The 23,963-nt window shown below is 42.6% G+C and overlaps 1 protein-coding gene across 3 annotated transcripts; it reads left to right on the forward strand.

The window, feature by feature from the left end:
* The first annotated feature begins 792 nt into the window (after positions 1-792).
* On the forward strand, positions 793-23,038 carry STARD3NL (STARD3 N-terminal like). 3 transcript variants are annotated; one of them, XM_028749684.2, is made up of 9 exons: positions 793-992; positions 6,537-6,833; positions 10,546-10,623; positions 11,489-11,566; positions 13,823-13,876; positions 13,981-14,098; positions 14,996-15,094; positions 22,158-22,233; positions 22,909-23,038. In XM_028749684.2, the coding sequence occupies exons 2-8, from the start codon at positions 6,609-6,611 to the stop codon at positions 22,208-22,210; spliced, it is 705 nt and encodes a 234-aa protein (XP_028605517.1). In that variant the 5' UTR covers positions 793-992; positions 6,537-6,608; the 3' UTR covers positions 22,211-22,233; positions 22,909-23,038. The 3 variants fall into 3 exon arrangements, with proteins under 3 accessions (XP_028605517.1, XP_077772651.1, XP_077772650.1); XM_077916525.1 differs by lacking the exon at positions 793-992 and adding an exon at positions 5,765-5,900; XM_077916524.1 differs by lacking the exon at positions 793-992 and adding an exon at positions 5,916-5,939.
* The last annotated feature ends 925 nt before the right edge of the window (positions 23,039-23,963 follow it).

Here is a 23,963-nt window from a genome sequence, read left to right on the forward strand (position 1 = left end):
TTAAGTGATTAAGTTAATTTTATGAGAAAATTGGCTTTGGAAAACTGTTACAATGATATACACTGAAACTCAGCCGGGGGGATCTGAGGAAGTCACTTAACAATGTTACTAAGATTGAATTAAGTACAGTTAAGATATATGTTTGTTTGTCTAAAAAATGTTGGAAAATTAATTAAAAAATGGGGAAAATGAATTTAATTCTACTGTATTAGTTTGGGCCAAGTTCTCTAATCTGTTAAGGTTGAATCCTGATTTTTTTTCTTCTGCAGCATTGGCTACCAGTTAGGGGTCTCGTTTCTGTTCCTGTTCTGCATTTTTTATTATGCCGTGAGCCCTGAGATCTTCCTATGAAGGGCGGTATACAAATTCAAAAATAGATGACAAGGCAACCACTTGACCATCTATAGACACGGTCTATGATGCCAAAAGTGCTGGTGGAGAAAGCCTGCGGCCTTCCTCCAGATGCTGTAGGGACTCCAACTCCCATCAGCCCCCGCCGGCAAAGTCCACGCGGAGGGCATGCTGGGAGTCTGTCAACATTCGGAGCCCTCAGGCGGCCCCGCCCCGAGGCTGCGTTTTTCCGAAGACAGGCGCCGCCTGCGTCACAGAAGCCCTTGTAGGCCCCGCCCACCCTCGGCTGCTACCAACCAACCGGCTCCCACCTATCCGCTGAGAGCGACCGTTGGCCGCACCTGCTCCGCGAAGGCCCCGCCCCCCGCAACGCAGGGCGGAACAGAGGCGCGAGCCCCGCCCACTTCCCTCGGCTGCTGGGGCTGAGGTAAATTCGCCGCTGCGCGCGCACCTGCCCCTCTCCGCCTCCGAATCCAGGCCCGCTTTGCCGTTGCTAAGTGAGGCGGCCGCTCGTCGCCTCGCCTCTGCCCGCCCTCTGGAGCGGCCGGGGCGGGGCGGGAGGAGCCGCCCGAGGCGGGGCTTCCTCCGCCAGCCGGACCCTCCCTCCCCACCACGGCCAGCAGCGAGAGCGGCGCGTCCCGGTAAGGAGCCCTCAGCCCCGCGTCCTGCGCGACGCCGGAGCCCCCTCACCGCCCCCAGGCGAGAAGGCCCCTTCGCCCCGCCCGGCCTTCGCGGTCGCTTGAGTGACCTTTCCTCACGCCCCCGCGATACCAAAAGTTCGATTTAACGGGTCACGTCCCTTCTCCCTGTTTCGGTTTCCCTTCCTCTTTCCTGTCGCCTGTGGACCCAACGACCCCGCCCCATGTTTAACCTCCCCCGGTGTCGCTCGGCCTCTTGCCTCCCGCCGCCCCCCCTTCCCACCACAGCCCCCCTTCCCCCCTCGTCTCCCCTTCCCCCGCGTGGGAAGGGGCTTGGATGGACCGATTGGCTTGACTTGTCTTGTGCCCAAAGCAGATAACAGGAATCTTTCGAAATAACAGAGCACTGGAAATGCAAGCACACAAAATGCAGAATGTGTCGTTAAATTCCCAGCATCCCACTGCTTTAAGAATCTGGGTTTTGTGACTTGTCGCAATTAATGGGGTTGAGGGAATAATAGCGGAATTGCCTCTGTGTCTTGAATTCAGCCAGCAGACTCTGCGGAAATTAGTCATTCGTAACTTGGCTTGAAGAGAATGATGGTTTTTAACTGCCTATTTTAAAACTTTGTATCATCCGAACGCAATTATCTTGATGATTTGGATCTTTTCTAAGGGCTGTTTGACACACTGAATGGAGTGTAGAAACCACCAATCTAATGCAGATCACTGATGAGGATTCCTGTATGAAACATGAGTTTGATGGGCTCATACTTTGTGTTTTTGGATTACAGTGGTACCTCGGGTTAAGAACTTAATTCGTTCTGGAGGTCCGTTCTTAACCTGAAACTGTTCTTAACCTTTAGCTAATGGGGCCTCCCGCTGCCGCCGTGTGATTTCTGTTCTCATCCTGAAGCAAAGTTCCTAACCCGAGGTACCATTTCTGGGTTAGTGGAGTCTGTAACCTGAAGCGTATGTAACCTGAGGTACCACTGTACATCTTAAAATATAACTGCATGAAGTCTTACAAATGAGGTTCCACTTCACGCTTTACAGAGCAGTCCTGATCCCCAGCTAGGAAGGTGTGTGGTGAAGTAGGAGATTGACCTGTGCACCTGAAGCCCATTCATCACCTGCACCAACCATGGCAGAAAGTGGGGACTGGATTTATTTTACATTGTGCTATGCTAGCTCCAGGCTGCTGCAGTTGAAGGCCCCCAAGGATCCAATGCCACTGGTGCCCCACACCGAAATACCACATTTTGAGGCTTTCCTCAGGCTACCATCAGTGGGAGAACCACTGGTAGTAGCTTCCTGCACACTGGGGGCTTCTGCAGTGGTGTCCTTTACCCCCCCTGCTAGGGCAGAGGACAGCAGAAATTGACAGAGGTCAATTATGATGTCACCTCCATCATAAGAACCCCCACCAATAGCAAGAATTAGGGTTTAGAACTGTTCTGTCAGTCTGCCTAATTTTATCTTTTTTTGATCCCCAGAGGAGTAAGGATAAGAGTTGCTTCCAAGTAGTGTCAAAAGTAAAATTGCACAGTAAATTATTCTGTTGCTTAAGGGCATGAAAGATGTATTAGACAATGCTTTTATCTTTCAAGGCACTCCCAACCCTAATAGTCCATGACTCATCTGCCCTCAGTAGTGTATGTAAACATGTATATCTGCTTAGTGAAATATGTAGGTCAATGAATCTGAAAAATTTCCACATATTTATAAATAGATAAGATCATGTCTAAAGTATGGTGTTCTGAGGTTGCAGTCTGTCCGTCAGACTTGTATTTGAGAGATGCGCAATTACTTCATGGTGATGGACTGTTATTTCTTTGAATGGAAGAATTGTTGCAGTAGCGTGTGATACTTATGCAATATGGTGATGGGGCAGCAGGTGTTTTCTGAGACTAGTTAAATTGGGAGGAGACCAATACCTAGCTAAAGTTGGGAGGAGAGTGGAGCAGAATCTGATGCTGAAAAAGTACAGGCTTTTAACATTCTTCATTGTAAAACTATGTACCAAATTACATATGACTGAATTTTCTAGCACATCCTCAGTAGCCTGGTCTGCATAATGTTAACCCATATTTAATGGTTAACTATAGTTTAACATGAATTAGCACTACCCACTGAAAGTCCCCACTTTGCTCCTTCCCTTTTGTGTACTGAGAGCAGCAAACTGAAGCGCTTGGTTTGTCATTTTTGTGCAAACCTGGACTTGTGACTTACTTCCCCTGCCCCCGGCAAACAAATGATGTGGGTAAGCCAAGGACAAACATTTTCTACTGTTTGTAGTTTGTCTAAACAGACACTCTAAATAGATGACTCTTGATGGCCCTGTGGAAATGAGCCAGTTATAATGCTAGACTGTTCTTCCCAAGAGGTTGTTCTTTAGACTGCTGAAGAAGAACACTTGCCAAACATTTTGTACTGATCGCGGAACATTTAATGGTTGCAGAACAGAGTGCAGGGTCATAAATGTTGACCTCAGAACATGATACCATACTTTTCGCTCCATAAGACGCACCTGACCATAAGACACACCTAGTTTTTAGAGAGGGAATGCGGGGGGGGGGGGATTCTTTAAAGGGAGCGCTGAGCAGAGCCTGTATGCATCCCAGGCTCTGCGTCACTGTCGGGCTGCCCTTCTCCCTTCTCAGCGAAAAGCACCCATGAGCCGCACACACACTCCGCGCGGCTCTTGGGGGCTTTTCCGGGAGGTGGGGGAAGGGACTGAGGGGCTATCCCAGAAGCCAGAACAGCAAGAGGGAGCGCTGCGCAGCGATCCATCTTGCTGTTCTGGCTTCTGGGATAGCTGTTCAGCCTGCATTCGCTCCATAAGACGCACACACATTTACCCTTACTTTTTAGGAGGGAAAAAGTGCATCTTATAGAGCAAAAAATACGGTAAGTTTTATATGGGAAACTTCAGGAGAAAATTGTTTTTCAAAAACCCTGTTGTGTGTGTGTATTAATGTGCTGCTCTTTTATTTGGTTGAATGTGGTGTTTTATACATAGTATATTATCTTACTCAACTTGTAAACCTTTTTGATTATCACAAATAGATTTTTAATTTCTTTTAAAACAGAAGGAGGAAATAGGGACATTTTATTATGAGTACTACGATGGTACCTTGGTTCCTGAACGGCTTCTTTGTCGAACAGATCGGCTCCTGAATGCCACAAACCCAGAAGTAAATGTTTTGGTTTGCAAACGTTTTTCAAAAACCAAACATCTGACGTGTCTTTTGAGTGCAAGAAGCTCCTGCAGCCAATCGGAAGCTGTCCCTTGGTTTTCTAACAGTTTCAGGAGTCGAACGGACTCATGGAACGGATTAAGTTTGAGAACCAAGGTACCACTGTAGTTGGAAAGCTGTCATTTATGCCAAAGCAGGTTTTGAAAAGGGATTTGAAGGAAGAGAGGTGGTGCCATGTAGGTATTCAGCTACTGAATTCCAGCTTAAGGGCTGAATAGAGAATTGGCAGAAGGTGGTAGAAAAGTTACAGCGACAATCCTATACATATTTTCCTGAGGGTTAAGTGTCAGGATTTACTTTGAATTCGAGTAGACATGCAAATCACTCCTGCAGCTTTGTCATACTTGGTAGAAACAAAGATAGGCCACTAGTTTCCATTATATATGTGGAAAACAGACTGAGATAAATGGCATGCCCAGTAAGATTATGAGTGAGTTTGGATATTAAGGCTTAAAATAAATAATTCATGTCAGCAAGCAAAATATAGGCACAACATTTCAGTATGTTAGAAGATTCCTAAATACTTGAAGTTCTTTTCTTTACATTTGGGATTAGTGATGAGTTGACAGTGCAAATGTACTCTCTGCTTATAATGTAAACGGCATACTTTATTACACATTTGACTTGATGATGCTGTAAGCATTATTGATAATAGAGATTAGTTGTATCTTCCATCGTTTCCAATGTATACCAATTTGGAGAGGGGTATATCTTTAATAATGGTATGTATTTTTGTTGTTTTTACTTACATAATGAGATCTGCAGCTAAATAGTTGCCTGTTTAGTAAAAATGCTTGTGTATAAAAATGTTTCTGATTCCACATGCTGACCTATAGCTTACTTCTCTCTCCATTTACTTCCCACCAGCATTAGATGCATTTTCTTTAATTCATTAACACTCTAGCCTATTACAACCCCTCTCTGGCTTCACTCTGTTTTATTTTTAAATTGAAGAAAACCCTTAGATATCTAGAGAATAAGGCACCTGCATTTTATCTAGTCTGGTATATAGTAAAATCTATCTAGTGACTTGACAGCAACTACTGGTATGATTTTCTTCCTTCTCTATGCTTCCATTTTCATAATAAGCAATAAGAAATTAAAATACCTTATTTAGGTATTATGCTTAGGTATCAAGCTTTGGGCAATTAATTTTCCAGTGCTTTATTTTTGTGTGGAAAGTTTTCTTTTTGCTAGTTATTTAATACCAATGAATGGATGGTAACTGCAAATACAATAATAGGCAAGGTTTTAGCTCTGTTTATAAATACATGCTAAATTAGATCACTCTCTAGTGCATCTGAAAATTTCCCAATGCTAACTGAATTTTTAAAATATAAATTAGTGAGAAGACCCACATGGCTGCATTTTTTCCAATCAGTTAATATGTAACTTGATAAATGTGGAAAGTAGTGCTTCCTCTGTAGTCTTTTTATTAGTGGTGTTTGAGTCTCTTTGAATAAGAAGGAATTAATTAATTTTTGGTTCCCTCAGGTCTGTTTATATATGATGGTTGCATTAATACAATAAACATGAATTAATATTGAACTTCAAGAATGAATTAATCTCCACTCATTTTCAAATGTGAAAATACATAATGAACTGGAAAATTCTCATATCTCACCTAGCTGCAAGTGAGACACCAGGAAAGGTATGCAGCTGAGTATCAAGACACATCCCAGTAACTATGGTACGTCATGAATCTAGGCAATGAGGCTTAGCTACCCCCTTGGTAACTCTGCTGTCCTTTAATACTTATCACCTGCACTATATTGGTATGTCCAAATGAATGAGGAAGTTAGTGCAAAATATTGAATAGTTCTTCCTTGAATAGGAAATTGTATACCTGAGGCCCGTCCTTTACCTGCCTTTCTCCATGCACAGCACTTCAAAATACTCTAGAATCCTTGATTTCTCTAGGCAGCGATAATTCTATCCTGGAGGAGGCAAAACTGCTCAGTTTGGATCAAGAAGTTACTTCTCCGGATAATAAATTACTTTAGCATTTTCTTTTGTGCTCTCCAGTGTTCTGTAGGTTGTAGAAGTTCATGGTGCCATTTTTCCAGCATTATTTTTTTTTTCTAATCTGCAGTCTTACAGGCTTCTTCATATTTAGGTTGTCCCCCCAAGAATGCAGAACTTCCTCCCTACCTTATATTTGCCTGGCAACATGTCACTCATTTGAGTTCACTTTTATTAAGTTGTGATGTGTTTACATGATCAGGTAGGGCTTCTGTATTAATAATGGTCATGTTGACATGACTAATTGTGGAATTTTCTTTTCTAGAGAAATCTCGTATATGGATAAGCCTGATAGTGATGTTGAAACTGGAAAAAAGCTGCTGTAACCAAAGACAGGATGAGTCGGCTGTTAGACGATCAAGAAAATGCCCATGGCAGCAGTCTGAGCTCTCATCCTTCTTTACGGGATGTTCATTCCATCAACCCAGCACAGCTAATGGCAAGAATTGAGTCTTATGAAAGCAGAGAGAAAAAAGGCATATCTGATGTCCGAAGGACTTTCTGTTTGTTTGTCACCTTTGACCTCTTGTTTATAACCTTGCTGTGGATAATAGAGTTAAATGTGAGTGTCTTTCAAACTCTACTTCTGACAAAAGGTTGGATCCAGAATAGTGAGCTTCTCTAGTCTTTGCTAAATTAGTATCTTGAAACTCAATTTTATTTATGAGTTGTAACAAACAAAATGAACCAGTTCAGCAGTGTAAGATTGCACTGAATTTTTCAACCATTTCTGTATGGTATTTCACTCTCAGTTCAGATGAATAAGAATGTCCAGAATAATAAATAAGAACATTTTGCATTCGACTATGAAATAATTGAAACAGTAATGTTAAGATGCAAATTACATCATGGCTTACCAGTGTTGTGCCCAGTGCTTTTTTTCTAAAAAAATGTTTAGGGGTACTCTCATTTTTTACCCATATTGAAATACTGCCCCTCAATAAGGCCAAACTTAGATTCACAAAATGTTTAGTGCTATGCGTACCCCAGCACCCCCTCCCCCCAAAAAAGCGCTGGTTGTGCCCAAAGAGGTCTTCCCTGGCAACCACAGGGTCCCTCCGCTGAAATTATGCTTGAACAAAGTATTCTATTCTAGCCAATTGAAGGGCTTCCTTCATCTGTACTGTGGGGTAAAGCTGGGGATTTGTGTGGTGACTAGGACTGATGGGAATTGTAGTCCCAAACAGCTGGGGGTAACAGGTTGGGGAAAGCTTGTCTAAACTGTAGAAGAAACATTTTTCAGCAGCCTTTGATGTTGACAGAATGGCCTGGATCCAATAAATTGTGAGAGGAAAAAGGCTTTTGCACCCTGCCCCTGAAAAGTGAGGCTGGAAGGTTGGAGGGACTCGTGGGAAAAGAGTGAACAGATTAGATACGGAGGAGGAGGTTGGCATGAATTGCAGCTACAGATTACCTGTGTAAGCAGAGATGGCTTCAGTTTGTGCTAGGTTCTGTTTGGGTACAACCTGCATTACTACCTTCTGTATTAAGTGCTCAAGTAGGCTGGTACTGCAATCCACCCATGTTCCTACATATCAGAGTTTTCATCAAGGAGCCACCATGATGCCAGAATTTTATGAATTTCTGTTCTGTAAACTCCCTTGGATTATAGATTCAGGTAGGTAGCTGTGTAGTTCTGACACAGTCAAAATAAATTTTAAAAATTAAAAAATTGGCCAGCAGCACCTTAGAGACCAACTAAGTTTGTTCTGGGTATAAGCTTTCATGTGCATCTGAACATGCACATGAAAGCTTATACCCAGAACAAGCTTAGTTGGTCTCTAAGGTGCTACTGGCCAATTTTTAATTTTTATTTATTTATTTCTCTTGGATTAGTGTGCTATAAATATGTAGCCTTTATAACCAGTGCTGCTTTGTAAGAGCCTAGTAATTTAAATGTTGGGTATGCAGTAGGCCAACTGCTCATACAAGAGCATGGTGTGTTTGTGAATAATTGAAAATTTGGCTTCATAACCACCCTAAATGTAAAGGTAAAGGGACCTCTGACCATTAGGTCCAGTCATGCCCAACTCTGGGGTTGCGGCGCTCATCTCGCTTTACTGACTGAGGGAGCCGGCGTACAGCTTCTGAGTCATGTGGCCAGCATGACTAAGCCGCTTCTGGCGAACCAGAGCAGCGCACGGAAACGCCGTTTACCTTCCCGCCGGAGTGGTACCTATTTATCTGACGTGCTTTTGAACTGCTAGGTTGGCAGGAGCAGGGACCGAGCAACGGGAGCTCACCTTGTCGCGGGGATTTGAACCGCCGACCTTCTGATCGGAAAGTCCTAGACTCTGTGGTTTAACCCACAGCGCCACCCGCATCCCATAACCAGCCTACTTATTTGATAAAAATATGCAAGGAGTATTGTAAAAGGCTCTTTATTTATTTACCTAGGTAAGAAAGAGGTGTGGAAGAAGTTTGATTTTGTCTGTGAACAACACTAGGGTTTTTTTATATGAGAACTTTCAGCCGGTTAGCTTGTTATACCTGTACATGTATTAAAGCAAATATGCTAAGGGAGCATCGAATCTTTCTACATAGTTTGTATAATCTGTAACCAGCAGCAATTAAGCCAATTCATGACTTCTAATTGCATGTTCCAGTGGTAGCTGGCAAGTGATCTTTATATTATGATAAGTTTCTGTTCACAGTAGTTGATTTTTGGTGTAAGTCTTGAACTGCTTTGTTAATGCATCTGGTTACACAACAAGTCTGTGTTCACTTGCATGGCTGTAAATTGCCATAATCAAGAGAATGGTGGTGGAAGTGGTGAATTCTGTGTATACATGGCAGGCCTTTCCTTCTTTCTGATAAGCAAAGCACTAATTTTGTGACCCTTGCATATGAGATTCAGCCTTGGATCTCTAGTATGATTGAAGTTAAAATGCCAGGGTGGGCGTATTCCGGGGGTGATTTGTGCTGCTCATACAGTAGTCTGCTTGATCAAAAAGGGTAATGGAACAGTGAACTTGTATTCACATTTGAAGCTCTTATTCCATGGAAGTAAAAATCTTGTTGCAGTTTTCCTTTGCATGGAAATGGAGCTGTGACTTATGTGTTTGTGGCTCCCATCTTACATTGCTCCTGTGAGTAGACTTCTTGCACAAGTCTCTTTTGGTTTTATTCTCAACTCAGTTCTGCTATATCGTTAGGACCCAAGTGATTTATTGTATGTATGTTTTGAATTGCTTTAGAATCATAGAATCATAGAATCATAGAGTTGGAAGAGACCACAAGGGCCATCGAGTCCAACCCCCTGCCAAGCAGGAAACACCATCAGAGCACTCCTGACATATGGTTGTCAAGCCTCTGCTTAAAGACCTCCAAAGAAGGAGACTCCACCACACTCCTTGGCAGCAAATTCCACTGTCGAACAGCTCTTACTGTCAGGAAGTTCTTCCTAATGTTTAGGTGGAATCTTCTTTCTTGTAGTTTGGATCCATTGCTCCGTGTCCGCTTCTCTGGAGCAGCAGAAAACAGCCTTTCTCCCTCCTCTATGTGACATCCTTTTATATATTTGAACATGGCTATCATATCACCCCTTAACCTCCTCTTCTCCAGGCTAAACATGCCCAGCTCCCTTAGCCGTTCCTCATAAGGCATCATTTCCAGGCCTTTGACCATTTTGGTTGCCCTCCTCTGGACACGTTCCAGTTTGTCAGTGTCCTTCTTGAACTGTGGTGCCCAGAACTGGACACAGTACTCCAGGTGAGGTCTGACCAGAGCAGAATACAGTGGCACTATTACTTCCCTTGATCTAGATGCTATACTCCTATTGATGAGGCCCAGAATTGCATTGGCTTTTTTAGCTGCCGCGTCACACTGTTGGCTCATGTCAAGTTTGTGGTCAACCAAGACTCCTAGATCCTTTTCACATGTACTGCTCTCAAGCCAGGTGTCACCCATCTTGTATTTGTGCCTCTCATTTTTTTTGCCCAAGTGCAATACTTTACATTTCTCCCTGTTAAAATTCATCTTGTTTGTTTTGGCCCAGTTCTCTAATCTGTCAAGGTCGTTTTGAAGTGTGATCCTGTCCTCTGGGGTGTTAGCCACCCCTCCCAGTTTGGTGTCATCTGCAAATTTGATCAGGATGCCCTTGAGTCCATCATCCAAGTCGTTGATAAAGATGTTGAATAAGACCGGGCCCAGGACAGAACCTTTGTACCATGTGGTTTTGGTTTTGAAAAGGAGAACCACAAAACTCTGCTGAAGTGCTTTCAAAAACTGAAAATTAATTATGTTAATAGCTTGATCAATTCTGTTTTCTGTAGGTAAATGGAGGCATTGAGAAAACATTAGAAAAAGAAGTCCTCCAGTATGACTACCATTCTTCGTACTTTGATATCTTCGTAAGTATTTGCTTCCTGTATCTTAATTCTGTTTTGCAGTGGTACCTCGGGTTACATATGCTTCAGGTTACATATGCTTCAGGTTACAGACTCCGCTAACCCAGAAATAGTACCTCGGGTTAAGAACTTTGCTTCAGGATGAGAACAGAAATCATACTCCAGCAGTGCGGCGGCAGCGAGAGGCCCCATTAGCTAAAGTGGTGCTTCAGGTTAAGAACAGTTTCAGGTTAAGAACAGACCTCCGGAACGAATTAAGTTCTTAACCTGAGATACCACTGTATTAGTAATTATAATGTAAAGTAGTCTTGTGAAACTTGCCTGAATTGGATACCTAAAATTGTTTCTAAGAGTGGACAGGATATTGGTCAATTACACTCTCAGAATTTTCTTATTCTTAATTAAGTTTCTATCCGCTTGAAGAAGAAACTCTGCTCAGCAGTATTGCTCAAATGCAGTTCCAGTTACTTCATGAAAATGAAAGGAGAACTGTAAAATCAGTGTGTCACACAGAAAATGTTTGTTGTTGTCTAGATTGTGAAGAAATCACTTACAGTAGTACCTCAGGTTAAGTACTTAATTCGTTCCGGAGGTCCGTTCTTAACCTGAAGCACCACTTTAGCTAATGGGGCCTCCTGTTGTTGCTGCGCCGCCGGAGCACAATTTCTGTTCTCATCCTGAAGCAAAGTTCTTAACCCGAGGTACTATTTCTGGGTTAGTGGAGTCTGTAACCTGAAGCATCTATAACCTGAAGGGTATGTAACCCGAGGTACCACTGTATATAATTTTAGTTTCTGATTATTATTATTTTGTTCCTTTAAAAAAATGACCTTAATGCCTTTTTCTCTCCCTCCTCCTTCCTCTATAGCTCCTGGCAGTCTTTCGGTTTATGATTTTGATACTTGCATATGCATTGTGTAGACTTCAACACTGGTGGGCAATAGCTGTAAGTAGTGGACTTCAAATTAAGTTTAAAAGTTGGAAGATTTTGAAAAATGGTATTTAGAAGATACGGTGTGTGAGTTGTAGCTCTTGTGTTCTACTTTCATTTGCACTAGCTAACAAAAAGATTTCCTCTTGCATAACTCTTACAATGTGCAAATTCATGTCAGTGGCGAAGGGACTTAGTTAGCCACGAATACCAGTTATGTGCAAGATAGGCATCAACTTTGCCCAACTCTTTGTGTTAAAGATTTGTTTTCTGAGGAATTTGAAGAGGAATTGTATGCTTGTGTTGTTTGGATTGGTTGGATTTACTTTCACAAGGTGGGAATGCATATAGTATATTGCAGATTACACATGCTATCAAATGGTGAGCAAAGTTCTGTGGGTGTCCTGTGGATGCAAATTCCTCTGTTGGGAAACTTGGAAGTATGGAAAGTATTTTTTAATCTTTGGCCAATACCATTTACAACACAGTCCAAACACAAGATCTTCCAGAATGATCAAGTTTAGAGTAGGAAGCTCTTGTGCTGAGCTGGGACTCAGTTGGGGCTATGCTTACTTAAATTCCTGCATCCCAACTCAGCTGGGGCTCAGCTGTTAGAACTTAAGCTGGAGGAAGCTGCAAAAACGTGACTGGGTGCAATGAGGAGAGACTTTTCTAAAACTTTCAGCTTAGTCATTTGACATATCAACCTGGTGGAACTAAACACTGGCAAAAATGATGTTGTAATTCAAACTATTTTAAAGGCCTGTTTCTCTTCTGCCAGGCTTAGGCTGGCTCAGCTGGCAGTAGTCCTGCCCCTGAATGGAGCTTGTAATAGGGATAATTTACCGTATTTTTCGCTCTATAACATGCACCTGACCATAACACGCACATCGTTTTTAGAGGAGGAAAACAAGGGGGGGGGGGGAATTCTGAATGAAACAGTGGGTGTATCATTTTTGTGCTTCATGCTGTGGCCACAGACATGTGATCTGATGGTGAATTTGGGGTGACCCAATGCAAAGATCCTGAGGATCCATGTGGATCCATGCTTTGTAACCACGTTTTTGCACCATTGCAGCCCCAGGCAACAGTGGGTGCATGATTTTTTTGGTGCAGGCTGTAGCCATGGACATGCTATGTGATCTGATGATGAATTTGGGGTGACCCAATGCAAAGATCCTGAGGATCCATGTGGATCCATGCTTTGTAACCACGTTTTTGCACCATTGCCGCCCCAGGCAACAGTGGGTGCGTGATTTTTGGGGGGCAGGCTGTAGCTATGGACATGCTATGTGATCTGATGGTGAATTTGGGGTGACCCAATGCAAAGATCCTGAGGATCCATGTGGATCCATGCTTTGTAACCACGTTTTTGCACTATTGCCGCCCCAGGCAACAGTGGGTGCGTGATTTTTGGGGGGCAGGCTGTAGCTATGGACATGCTATGTGATCTGATGGTGAATTTGGGGTGACCCAATGCAAAGATCCTGAGGATCCATGTGGATCCATGCTTTGTAACTACATTTTAAGTGGGGAGGGAAGGAAAAACACAGAAGGGACAAGGAGCATGAGAGGGGTGTGCAGAGAAGCAGCTGGCTAAGAATGCAGGAGAGGGATTTAACGGGAGGGAGGAAAGGAAGAAAGGCAAAAGTCCCCCCCCAAGCCAGCCCCCCCCCTCTCCCACCTGGCTGCCTGCGAGTCCCTAGAAGCAGTAGCAGCAGCAGCGGAGCATGGAGAGGAATTAGAAGGAAGGACGCTCTGCTTTCCCCTCTGCTTGCCTGGAGGGGAGGGGATTTGCCGTTCCGTTTGAGCAAACACAGCAACGAAACACAAGTGGGTGGGCAGTAAGACCCTGAGGCAGAATGCAGGAAAGCTGCAACTTCCTCTTTTCAGGTTTCCCTTCTCCGTGACTGCGTGATTTGATTTTTGCCTGATTTTTCGGCTCCAGGGACCACACATTCGCTCAATAACACGCACAGACATTTCCCCTTCCTTTTTAGGAGAAAAAATCTGTGTGTTATAGAGAGAAAAATACGGTAAACCGTCTGAATTTAAGTCAGAGTAAATTCTACCAGCTTCCTATACTTAGTAGGATTGCTCTGCCCATTTATTAAACACCCTGTGGCCATAACATTAGCAAACAGTGAGATTGCTAAGTATTGCTTAGAGCTTAATGAGGACAATTGTAGTTATGTGGTTAACTGTTACGGTGTCGTGCTATGGATTGCAAAAGTAATTTGTTGCCTTCATAACTCTTAATATTTCTTTCAGTTTACAACAGCAGTAACCAGTGCCTTTTTATTAGCAAAAGTAATTCTGTCCAAGGTATGGATTATAACAGTGAATTCTAATTTATATCATGTAACTGTTTTGTTGTGAGATGTTTTGACATAACTTGTTCTCTCTCCTCTTCATGTATCCCCTTTAAGCTATTAACTCAAGGGGCTTTTGGCTATGTATTGCCCATCATCTCTTTCATTCTTGCCTGGATTGAAACCTGGTTCCTAGACTTCAAAGTTTTACCACAAGAAGCAGAAGAAGGAAACAGTAAGTTTCTTTGCCGTGCAGTTAGCAGTTGCCCCAGGAAGCGTATTTACTGTATAAACAGAAGGAACTTCAAGTACACAATATTCTTACATAGGGCTTGAGGGAGAGTGATGCTGTGGTATCCACAGAATAAAATTGTTATAATGACTTTCCCTGAAATACATTCATACAAGAAGGACATTTAAAGATTTCTGCTGTTACTGCTCTTTTTAAGGGCTGTGCACTGAATTCAGGTGAGACCCAGATCCCAAACCAAATTGTACCTATCCAAAGGGATTCAGGCTTTGGATGAGTTGGGTTGAGATAGCCACATATCACTGTGAGTCAGATTAGATGACTTAGGGATCCAGCACTGTCAGGGTATCAGGCATAAAGAAGAGACAAGCCATGGCATTTTCCATGAAAAGGCTGAGATCTACCTGACCTCCAATTGTGTCTTCGCAGGAGAAGGTAGGAGCCTGATGCCACCTGACTCTCCTTCCTGCCGTACACCCTTCTCTGAAGGGATTGGTGCCTCCACTTAACTGCTTTTGTGCGGCAGCAACAATCTTGTGCAGTGCAAGGTGTTCCTTTGTAGGGTGGCTTCCCTGCAGATAACTAACTTGCAAACTGCACCTCACCTCGCATCTTTCCTGTGTGCTCCTTTGGAATCAGAAGCTGCTTGCAAAGGGCCACCCTCTAGAATTCATCCCCCATTAAAATACCCAAAGCCCCAATTAAACATTGCCATGCCCCCAAACTAATTTGGGACCCGTATTTCAGGGTGGGTTGGCCTGATTCCCCCCCTCCATTGGAGCCATGGAGAAATTGGGGGACTGTGCACAGCCCTAGATTTTAAAAGCTGGACACTTCCTTTGAAAGATACTGTAGTCATGGAATGCTTTCATTTCCTTTCAGGACTACTGTTGGTGCAGGATGCCTCTGAACGAGCTGCTCTTATTCACTCGGGACTCCCCTCTGATGGACAGTTCTATTCCCCACCTGAATCTGAAGCAGGTACTGAGGTTTTTCATCAGATCAAGATAATGCACGGCACTTTAGGGATTGATTTTATTCAGATTTCAATTGTCTCATTCTTTTTGACTACAGTGGTACCTTGGTTTACAAACTTAATCTGTTCCGGAAGTCCGTTTTTAAACCAAACGTTCTTAAACCAAGGCGTGCTTTCCTATAGCAGCGGGGGACTCAATTTACAAATAGAACACACTCAGCAGGAAGCGAACCATGTTCTTATTCCAAGGCAAAGTTCACAAACCAAAACACCTACTTCCAGGTTTGCAGCGTTCTTAATCCAAGTTATTCATAAACTAAGCTGTTCTTAAACCAAGGTTCCACTGTATAAATATTAAATATTGTAGTCAAAAAAGCTTGAAGGCCTGCAGTCAGAATAAATTAATTTAAAAGTTGGCACCTGCATTTATTTATGATATTTGTACAGTATCCTGCATTTCAACCAGCCATTACAATACTAGTTCAATAAAATATCCAAAAATCCACAACCATAATAAAATACTGAAAGCAAAATCTATAAGGTCTAGAAAAATTATCTGACATCTACTGGAATCAAGTGCTAATACTGGCTTCAAGTACTTTTGCACTTTTGTGTCTATTTGCAGGTACAGAATGTAATGATGGATTTAAAAGAGAATTAAAGACAGATTTACTGAGGGAAAATATGGCTCCAAGTAGAGATGTAAAATTTCCGGAAATTTTGAAGCCATGAGAAAAAGATGTCCCCCCCTTTTCCTGCAGAAAAAAATTGAAATTTTGGAAAAAATGAAAAAAAGTTCAGGGTGGAGTAGTTTTACAAATTGCGTGAAACGCAGTGTATATAAAAGTACTATGCTTGCATTAAAACAGGTAACCACCCTCCTTTCCCTCAAAAGAAACAACAAAGCAAGAAATCATCAACATAAATAATAATCAGATTATCAGTATTTAAGCTCCATAGAAGATCTACCTTTTGAGTAGTGCTTTAAAAAAACAAAACAGAAGACAAAACATATACATGCAGTTTATTCTCTCTCATTTTCTGAACTACTATCATTTTCCATTTCTTCTTCCTCTTCCTCTTTGTTATTTTTCTCATGGACTTCTTAAAAAAAACAAAACAGCTTTGGGGAAAAACAGGAAAAACCTGTTTTTTCTGGGGGGTTTTCTAGGCCTTCCCATCTCTACTTGAGGACAGCCGGGGCACAGCATAAGGCAAATTTTTTGCATGCCAGGCCCAGAAGGAACCAACATCCAGTTACTGAATAGTATGTTGCACTAAGGCTCCAACTCCGTTTGAAAGGAAAAGGAGTGTGTGTGTTTTTAAAATTGAATTTGTTATTATATGTTATAAACCACATGATGGTAAGAGAGCTTTCTAAACAGTTTACAAAAATATACAACACAACATTAAAATGATTGATAAAACACAGTTAAAAGCAAGTATTTAAGAGTATTCAAAAGATGATTAAAGTTAACAGTGGTTAAAAGGAAGTAAATTGCATGCAGCTTCTACGTGTTCAGATGGGCTGGCCCTAACGAAAACGTTTTGAGCAGTTACTGGGAAGAGTACAGTAAGATCACCTGCCTGGTGTCAGTTGGCAGGGAGCTCCAAAGTGTGGGCGCTGGAAGGCCTGAAAAAAACACACCAGAAAAATGGGGGGGGGGAGGTTTTTCCCCATTTCCCCCCAAAACCATTTTTAAAGGAAAAATTAGGGGGGAAATAGTGTGTGGAATATTCAAAGTACAGTGGTACCTCGCAAGACGAATGCCTCGCAAGACGAAAAACTCGCAAGACGAAAGGGTTTTTGGTTTTTTGAGTTGCTTCGCAAGACGAATTTCCCTATGGGCTTGCTTCGCAAGACGGAAACGTCTTGCAAGTTTGTTTCCTTTTTCTTAACACCGTTAATACAGTTGCAACTTGACTTCGAGGAGCAACTCATAGCACGCGGTGTGGTAGCCTTTTTTGAGGTTTTTGAAGACTTTGGTGATTTTTGAAGCTTTTCCAAAACTTTTCCGAAACCGTGCTTCGCAAGATGAAAAAATCGCAAGACGAAAAAACTCGCGGGACGAATTAATTTCGTCTTGCGAGGCACCACTGTATATCAAACTATTTTTTGTATTTTTTTCTGGGAAAAAACGGCTTTGGAAAAAGGGGGAAAACCTGGTCCCACCCTCAATTTTTTTCTGGGTTTTTTCCCAGGCCTTCCTATCGCTATTCCTGCCCTGAAGGGCTTACAATCTTTAATTTGGCACAGGGAGGGAACAGAGGAAGGTTGAGGTCTAGGATGTATCCTGAGTCCTGCTGCGAGACATAAGCCAGGGTCTGTGAGTTTAGACTTTGGGATTCCCGGACATTTCCCATCTGTAACCTCTTCCTCCCTTTTTGCAATAGGGTAAGTAAGGTGATTCTATTAGAATTCCCAAGTGAATGTCAAGCAGGGAGGGAGGGGGGAAGAGAGAGAGTGGAATTCTGGTGGAGATGGAAGGTTGGAGGAGGCTTAGAAAGGGAGAGGAATGTTGGGCGGGGGGGAGGTTGTTGAGAGTCGGTTGAGAGCGGTGGGTTCTAGAAGGAGGGCACTTGGTGGGAGACATGAAGCTGGGCTGGGCAGCTCTTCAGGATCAGTAGTAGGATCAAGTGTGCCCATCAGTGATCACGAGAAGGAACTCTGAAGGTAGGAGCAGCTCTGAGGCCCAGAGATGATGAGTGGCATAGAAACATTATTATTATTGTTATTGTCACCCGTCACTGGTGCGTGTGGCTTGGCTTCCTGACTTGACTTGTCCACAGATGTTGAAAGCTTGGCAGGTCCTCAGCTGTGGTCCCCAGATTATATTTTCTGTTGTGAATATCTGGTTGCTTACAAGGTTGAACCATATGGCCTTTCCATGCCTCTATTCTCTTTAAGGTTGCTTTCACATCCCACCTTTAAATCACAGGGTCGTTCCAGTAAAATGGCAACATACACACTCATTGATCCTAAACACGTTCTAGATCTTTTTAAAGAGAATTTCCCAAAGTTTCAGGATCTTGCCCCTGTGTGGAATGGGTTTTAACAGGAAGGAGAGTATACATTAATTGAAATTTATTCCTCCAGACACCCACAAATGTGAGATGAACAGAGTTTTAAAATCCCCTCTTTAGCAGCAAAACCAAGGAGTTAGGCTGCGAAACCTTGTTTGGAGCAAGTTCACTTCAGAAAGACCACTTCAGAAAGAATCAGGCAGCAAGCTGAGAACTTTAAAAATACGCCTTATTTTATTATCATACATTGATTCACAGCAACAGTAGCGATAAAAACTGCAGGCAAAATACTGTTCTGGATTTGCAGGGGACACCCCTAAACCTGGAGATTAATAAATGGTAGGATTTTGAGGATTTGAAGTATTGAAGGGAAGATTGGAGGTCAGTGGGAAAGTGCAGGCTCCAATTTCTTTCCAAGCCAGGGCCTCACCTGGGATAGAGACAGAAACATGCCAAAGGGGGTTGATGGCCCATCGGAGAGCCAGGGAGAGAGGCCTTGGACTCCAGGGCTGCCCTGCTGTGGAGAACAAGCCCCTCTTGACAAGACCCTGCTGTCAGATGCGGATTCCCTCCATCCAGACGGAAAGTGGCAATAGGAGAATAAAGCATATTTCTTGGAGCACCGACCGTCTCTGTGTCTCCAGTCTCCCAAGGAACATGGACCCTGGGTGAGTGCCTGGACCCCCCTGGCGTTGGTTATGTAAATGTCAGTTTTCTTTGGCGGCACCCAACTTTTGTAACAAAACTGACATTTACATAACCAATGCCAGGCACACGCGGAAGAGGCATGTCTGCATCCAACATGGGTCCAAGGAAGAGGGCACCATGCTCCTTTCTCTCCAGGAGAGCAGGGGAAAGGACTTCACACAGAGCCCTCTCTGCCAATTGCATTTCTAAGGTCCAAGTCCCTGCCTGTCAGCAATGCAGCTCTGTGGACTTAGCCCCTATGGATGTTGTGTACACAGCTTTGGCTTTAAGGGAAAGGCCTCTTGCGGACTTCAGCTTTCACAGGGCAGGAGCGTAGCAAGATTTATTTTGTGTTATTTCTTTGCACCATCGCTGCGTGTGACCCTTGAGAAAGAGGTTCCTGCCCCGAGGGGGCTTACAATCTTTAATTTGACACAGGGAGGGAACAGAGGAAGGTTGAGGCCCAGGGTGTATCCTGCGTCCTGCTGCGAGACATAAGCCAGGGTCTCTGAGTTTAGACTTTGGGATTCCCGAACATTTCCTATCTGTCTCCTCTTCCTCTGCTTTTATTTTCCTTTCTGTCTCATAGCTCCTAAGACAGGTAGGCCGCAAAGGCTCCTGTGGCTCCGCGAAATGAAAGAAGGGGAGGACGCCACATGTAAAAATGGTATTTTGGAAGTTGTGGTATGTTAATTCCATGGGGAATCCATTCCCCTCATGTGCCAGGAGGTTGTGGCGCCAACCTGAGTGAAACAGGACTGGGGTGGGGGGAGCAGGCCCGTCTTGCCCCAGCCCCTCGTCTCCCTTCTTTTGAGCCAGGGGTTAGGCCATCGTGTGCCCAGGCAGGAGCAGCGAGCGTCAGCAGCCAGTGGTGACGTGGGCAGCAGGCAGGGCTGCTTGTTCAAAGTCATGAAGGCTATATAGTGGTACTTTGGTTTGCATACGTTTTGGATTACAAACACATCAAACCCAGAAGTGCGTGTCCCGGTTTGCAACCTTTTTTTGTATTACAACCCCTTTTTGTTGGATTACGAACAAATTTTTTTTCTTGGGTTACAACCTGTTTTGGTTTACAAACGGACCTCCGGAGTGGATTATGGTTGTAAACCAAGGTAGGACTGTATATTTTACTTTCAGTATTAAGAGCAGCATGCCTCTGAACAAGAGCAGGAAAGAATCATGCCTTGCTCGTGGGTTTCCTATAGCCACCTGATTTGTTGCTATGGGAAACAGGACGCGGACTGGATAGGTTTTGGAAAAACACTGTCAGTTATGTTTTCAAATCCTTTAGTATGCAGAATGAGCAGCATTTAGCTAGTGCATCTTGGTTAGAGAGTAGATTTTACTTGTTGGGAGCTTGCGCGCGCACGCACACATAGAGATGTAGGTAAGAAAATAATACAGTTGTTTATTGTTGCATCAAACAGTTTCTGGTTCTAGTCTAACTAGTCTAGGGAAGAACGAGGCAGCCATGCTTGCTCCTTTGTTCTCTTAGAGCAGGCCTGTCCAACTGGCCGATCGTGATCTACTGGTCAATTGCAGGCTGCTCCTGATCAATCCTGGTTGATCGCATGATCTTCAGCAATCAACCAAACAAAAACAAAGTTTGTTGAAGCCTCCCCCCAAAAAGCTCAATAACTCTGATCAATCCAATGGGTAGATCACTGCCAGTTTATTTATATTGGGAGTAGATTGCAGTCTCTTGGAAGTTGGACACTCCTGTCTTAGAGGATAGGTTAAAGATGATCTCCCATCTTTATGTCTGAGAGAAAAGTGAGAAGGAAGTTAACAGGGTGCAGGTCTAAACAAGTTTTAAAAGGTTTGCAAAGCAGTCTGCTACCTCTGTGTTCTGCCTTATTCATATGTATGTTTGTTAAATGAGCAATATTGGCTGTATGACTGCCAGTAGTGAGTGTCAGTAATACAGTGAAGTTTGGATTGCTTTGAGGAATTGTGAGGAAATAGAATTGGAATTAATTTTCTTTTAGCTCCATCTAGTGGTAAGCAAAGACAGTGATGAGCATTAGGATCTTGGGAGCTTCAGTTACTGCAGGAGTAGGGGACGCAGTTATGCTGAAACAAATCAAAGATCATTATTTTGTAGCTGTGATACTGACTTTGAAGAAACAATACTTTTTCTAAACGCTATTTGGTGTACAGAAGGACTGAAGCTGATTTTCTCTGTAAGACAATAAAATTATTGCAGATACCATAACTTGATGCTTCCGTAGATTTTAAGGAAATTACTTAACCACTCTCCCGCAAGAGAGATCATTGTTCCATTTTGGGGGGCTGGAAGTGGACCCCTATTATCATTCTGAACATATAGTCAGTTCAGTATTCTGCCTTGTACTGAGTTTAGCCATCGGTCCATCTATCTCATGAATGTCAGTGACTCTGCAAGGTCTCAAGCTGAGTTCCTGTTACTCTTTTACTGTAGATGTCAGTAGTCAGCATGTAAAACATTTATTATACTGCTGAGCTATGTCCTTTCCTCATCCACTATAGAAAAATCATTCAGTATATTAGGGATATTTTTTAAAAAACCATGTTTGCCCTATTCCAGAAACTAGAATGCCTTTACCATGTCCATCTTAATTTATATGTTCATAATTCCAGAAAACCCGAATACTCACATGACCTGCCTTATAAAAATCTAAACTTTTGCATTTGTAAATTAGTTATGCTACTGCAAGGCCAGCTTTTGATCTAGGGTGCTGCAGGTACAATATATATCAGTCCAACTCTCTTGCTTTTTTATTTCACCATATATTTCATGAGAATTGTGTCTTCGTTTCAAATGAGAGGCTGGTGCCAGGATATATTTTTGAGGCTTCATAAAGTTTGTGCCAGTGATGTTTTCAGAGAGCTGCTGTTTATGCATTCAGATGGGTTTTTCAAAGAACCAGAGATTTGCTTTCAAACCAATCATAGTGGTGAGCACTTTCACTGTCTGGTAGGGATAAGGAAAGAATCCTTAACACAATACCAGGGTTTTTGCTGGAGTGGGCTTCTGCAGTATCTCACTAATATGTTCTTTTTCTTTGTTGTGCACATTCCGTAAGGAAGGGGGAAGGGTGGGGAGGCCGCCAGCAAAGCGGCGCGGCTCCTCCTCCCCAGAGAGTAGCCTGGGAGCACGAGGGAATGGTACCCGTAGGATTGTCTTCTACATTTGCCATGTACGCGTGTGAGTGCCTGCAGTCTTTTTTTTCTTTTTTCCTCTTGAATTTTAAAGGTGCGGTTTATATTCGGGCCAATACGGTATTTTCCCATGTTCATTGATATATAATGTAAAAAATTATCATTATGAGCTTCATTTTGCATTTTGCATTTTGCATTTTTATTTGGGTTTTTAAGGATCTGATGAAGAATCTGAAGAAAAACAGGACAGTGAAAAGCCTGTTGTATAGCAAATATGACAAAAAAAAAATAGGTAAGTTCTTACATTTGAAGTACTGGGTCAACAGTTTGTCCACAATTTAGCAGCTGTAACCTGCATGTTCTCCTGCCCCAATGTGTATTATTTATACAATTGGCTTGAAGATTAGACTATAGATTGCTAAACCCCAAATACTACTACAGTGGTACCTCGGGTTACATACGCTTCAGGTTACAGACGCTTCAGGTTACAGAAATAGTACCTCGGGTTAAGAACTTTGCTTCAGGATAATTAGCTAAAATGGTGCTTCAGGTTAAGAACAGTTTCAGGTTAAGAACGGACCTCCGGAACAAATTAAGTATGTAACCAGAGGTACCACTGTACAGAACAAATTTTCACCATAGCATTTTGTTTCTGTGCGCTTTACTTGCGCTGTTGAGTAAGAAAATAAATTTGTCTTATATTGAAGACATAGATACAGGTTGTGAGGTTAGGTACAAGATACAGCTGGGTATCGTGTAACTACATAATTAAGCAGCAGATAAACCTGCTCTTGGCTGTACAGTTCCAGCCAGTGGTTGAATGTTCCTCTATCCAGCAAGCCCCTGTGCAGAGAAAACAGGTGTGGCTGGGAAAAGGTTCCCTGCTCCTTAACTCCAGTTTCAAAGTGTGGTGGTGTTTCAGTTTTGCTGGCTGTCTTGCATTTGAATATTTGGCTTTCTATTTCAGAGTGAAAACCAGAATGTGGAATTACTCAGAATTTGCTACTCTTGGAACTGTAATGAATGACGACTATGTTTCACTTATTATTGGAACTCATAGCAGAAACATTTATTTATTTATTTATCAAGGGAAACTATCCCTGGGCTCTGTTAATACCTCACCAATTCTGTATCTCATATGAGAGAATGACTGAATCATGCCTAATAGGAAAAAGTGCTTGTGTGTAATGTATCAATGATGTTTGATGATGCCCATTTTCTAATGACCAGGAAGCCACTGGAGAATGGCGTACTTGTGAATCTAACCTATAGATGTAATAGTATATGAAGTAATACTTTATGATGAAAGTCTCGTCTAATGAAGAATTGGATTCACAAAATTGTTAATGTCGTCCATTTTACTTTTTATTTTTTAACTCTTTTTTAAAAAAGATGGAGATAAGTGCTCCTTGTAAATTAAAGGAACACATTAATAAGATGTGTTTGTGTGGTGTACATTCTCAACATGAGAAAGCCTTGCCTCCTCTTAAACAGAACTATAAACTCTTATGTTAATGTAAGGTTTTGATCTCTTGTGCCTGATGATAAAATGGAAACAGCAGGCTTAGTGCTGCCAGTTTCTAAGCCATATGGATTGCTTTGGCCTTGTTTTTAAAAATGTAAATGCCAGCTGATGCAGTTAACATTCTGAAAATTAGAGACGTGGTAAAACTTTATCAATATGTTTTCTAAGTAGGGCTGGTTATTTGAAACAGTGGGTCACATGAATGGCTGTGTACATTGTTCAGTACAAAAATACTTTCTAGTTAGAGCAGACAATGGGATATAGTGTCTCTGCTGGGTTGGTGTGGGATTCAGCATCTTGCCTAGAGCTTGTAGATTAAAGAAGCTAAAGGGGGGGGGGGATGTATTGCCAAAGTCTGTTTAATTTTCAGTAGGAGCTGCTCTTGTGATTTTCTTACCCCATGTTCTGGAAGTAGCCCAGAATACAACTATAGCAGAGCAACACCCATGGCATTCAGATAAGGTAGCCATTACATATTAAGTGTGTAGATGCCATGA

This window comes from Podarcis muralis, chromosome 12 (assembly GCF_964188315.1).
Source record: "Podarcis muralis chromosome 12, rPodMur119.hap1.1, whole genome shotgun sequence".
NCBI classification, from domain to species: domain Eukaryota; kingdom Metazoa; phylum Chordata; class Lepidosauria; order Squamata; family Lacertidae; genus Podarcis; species Podarcis muralis.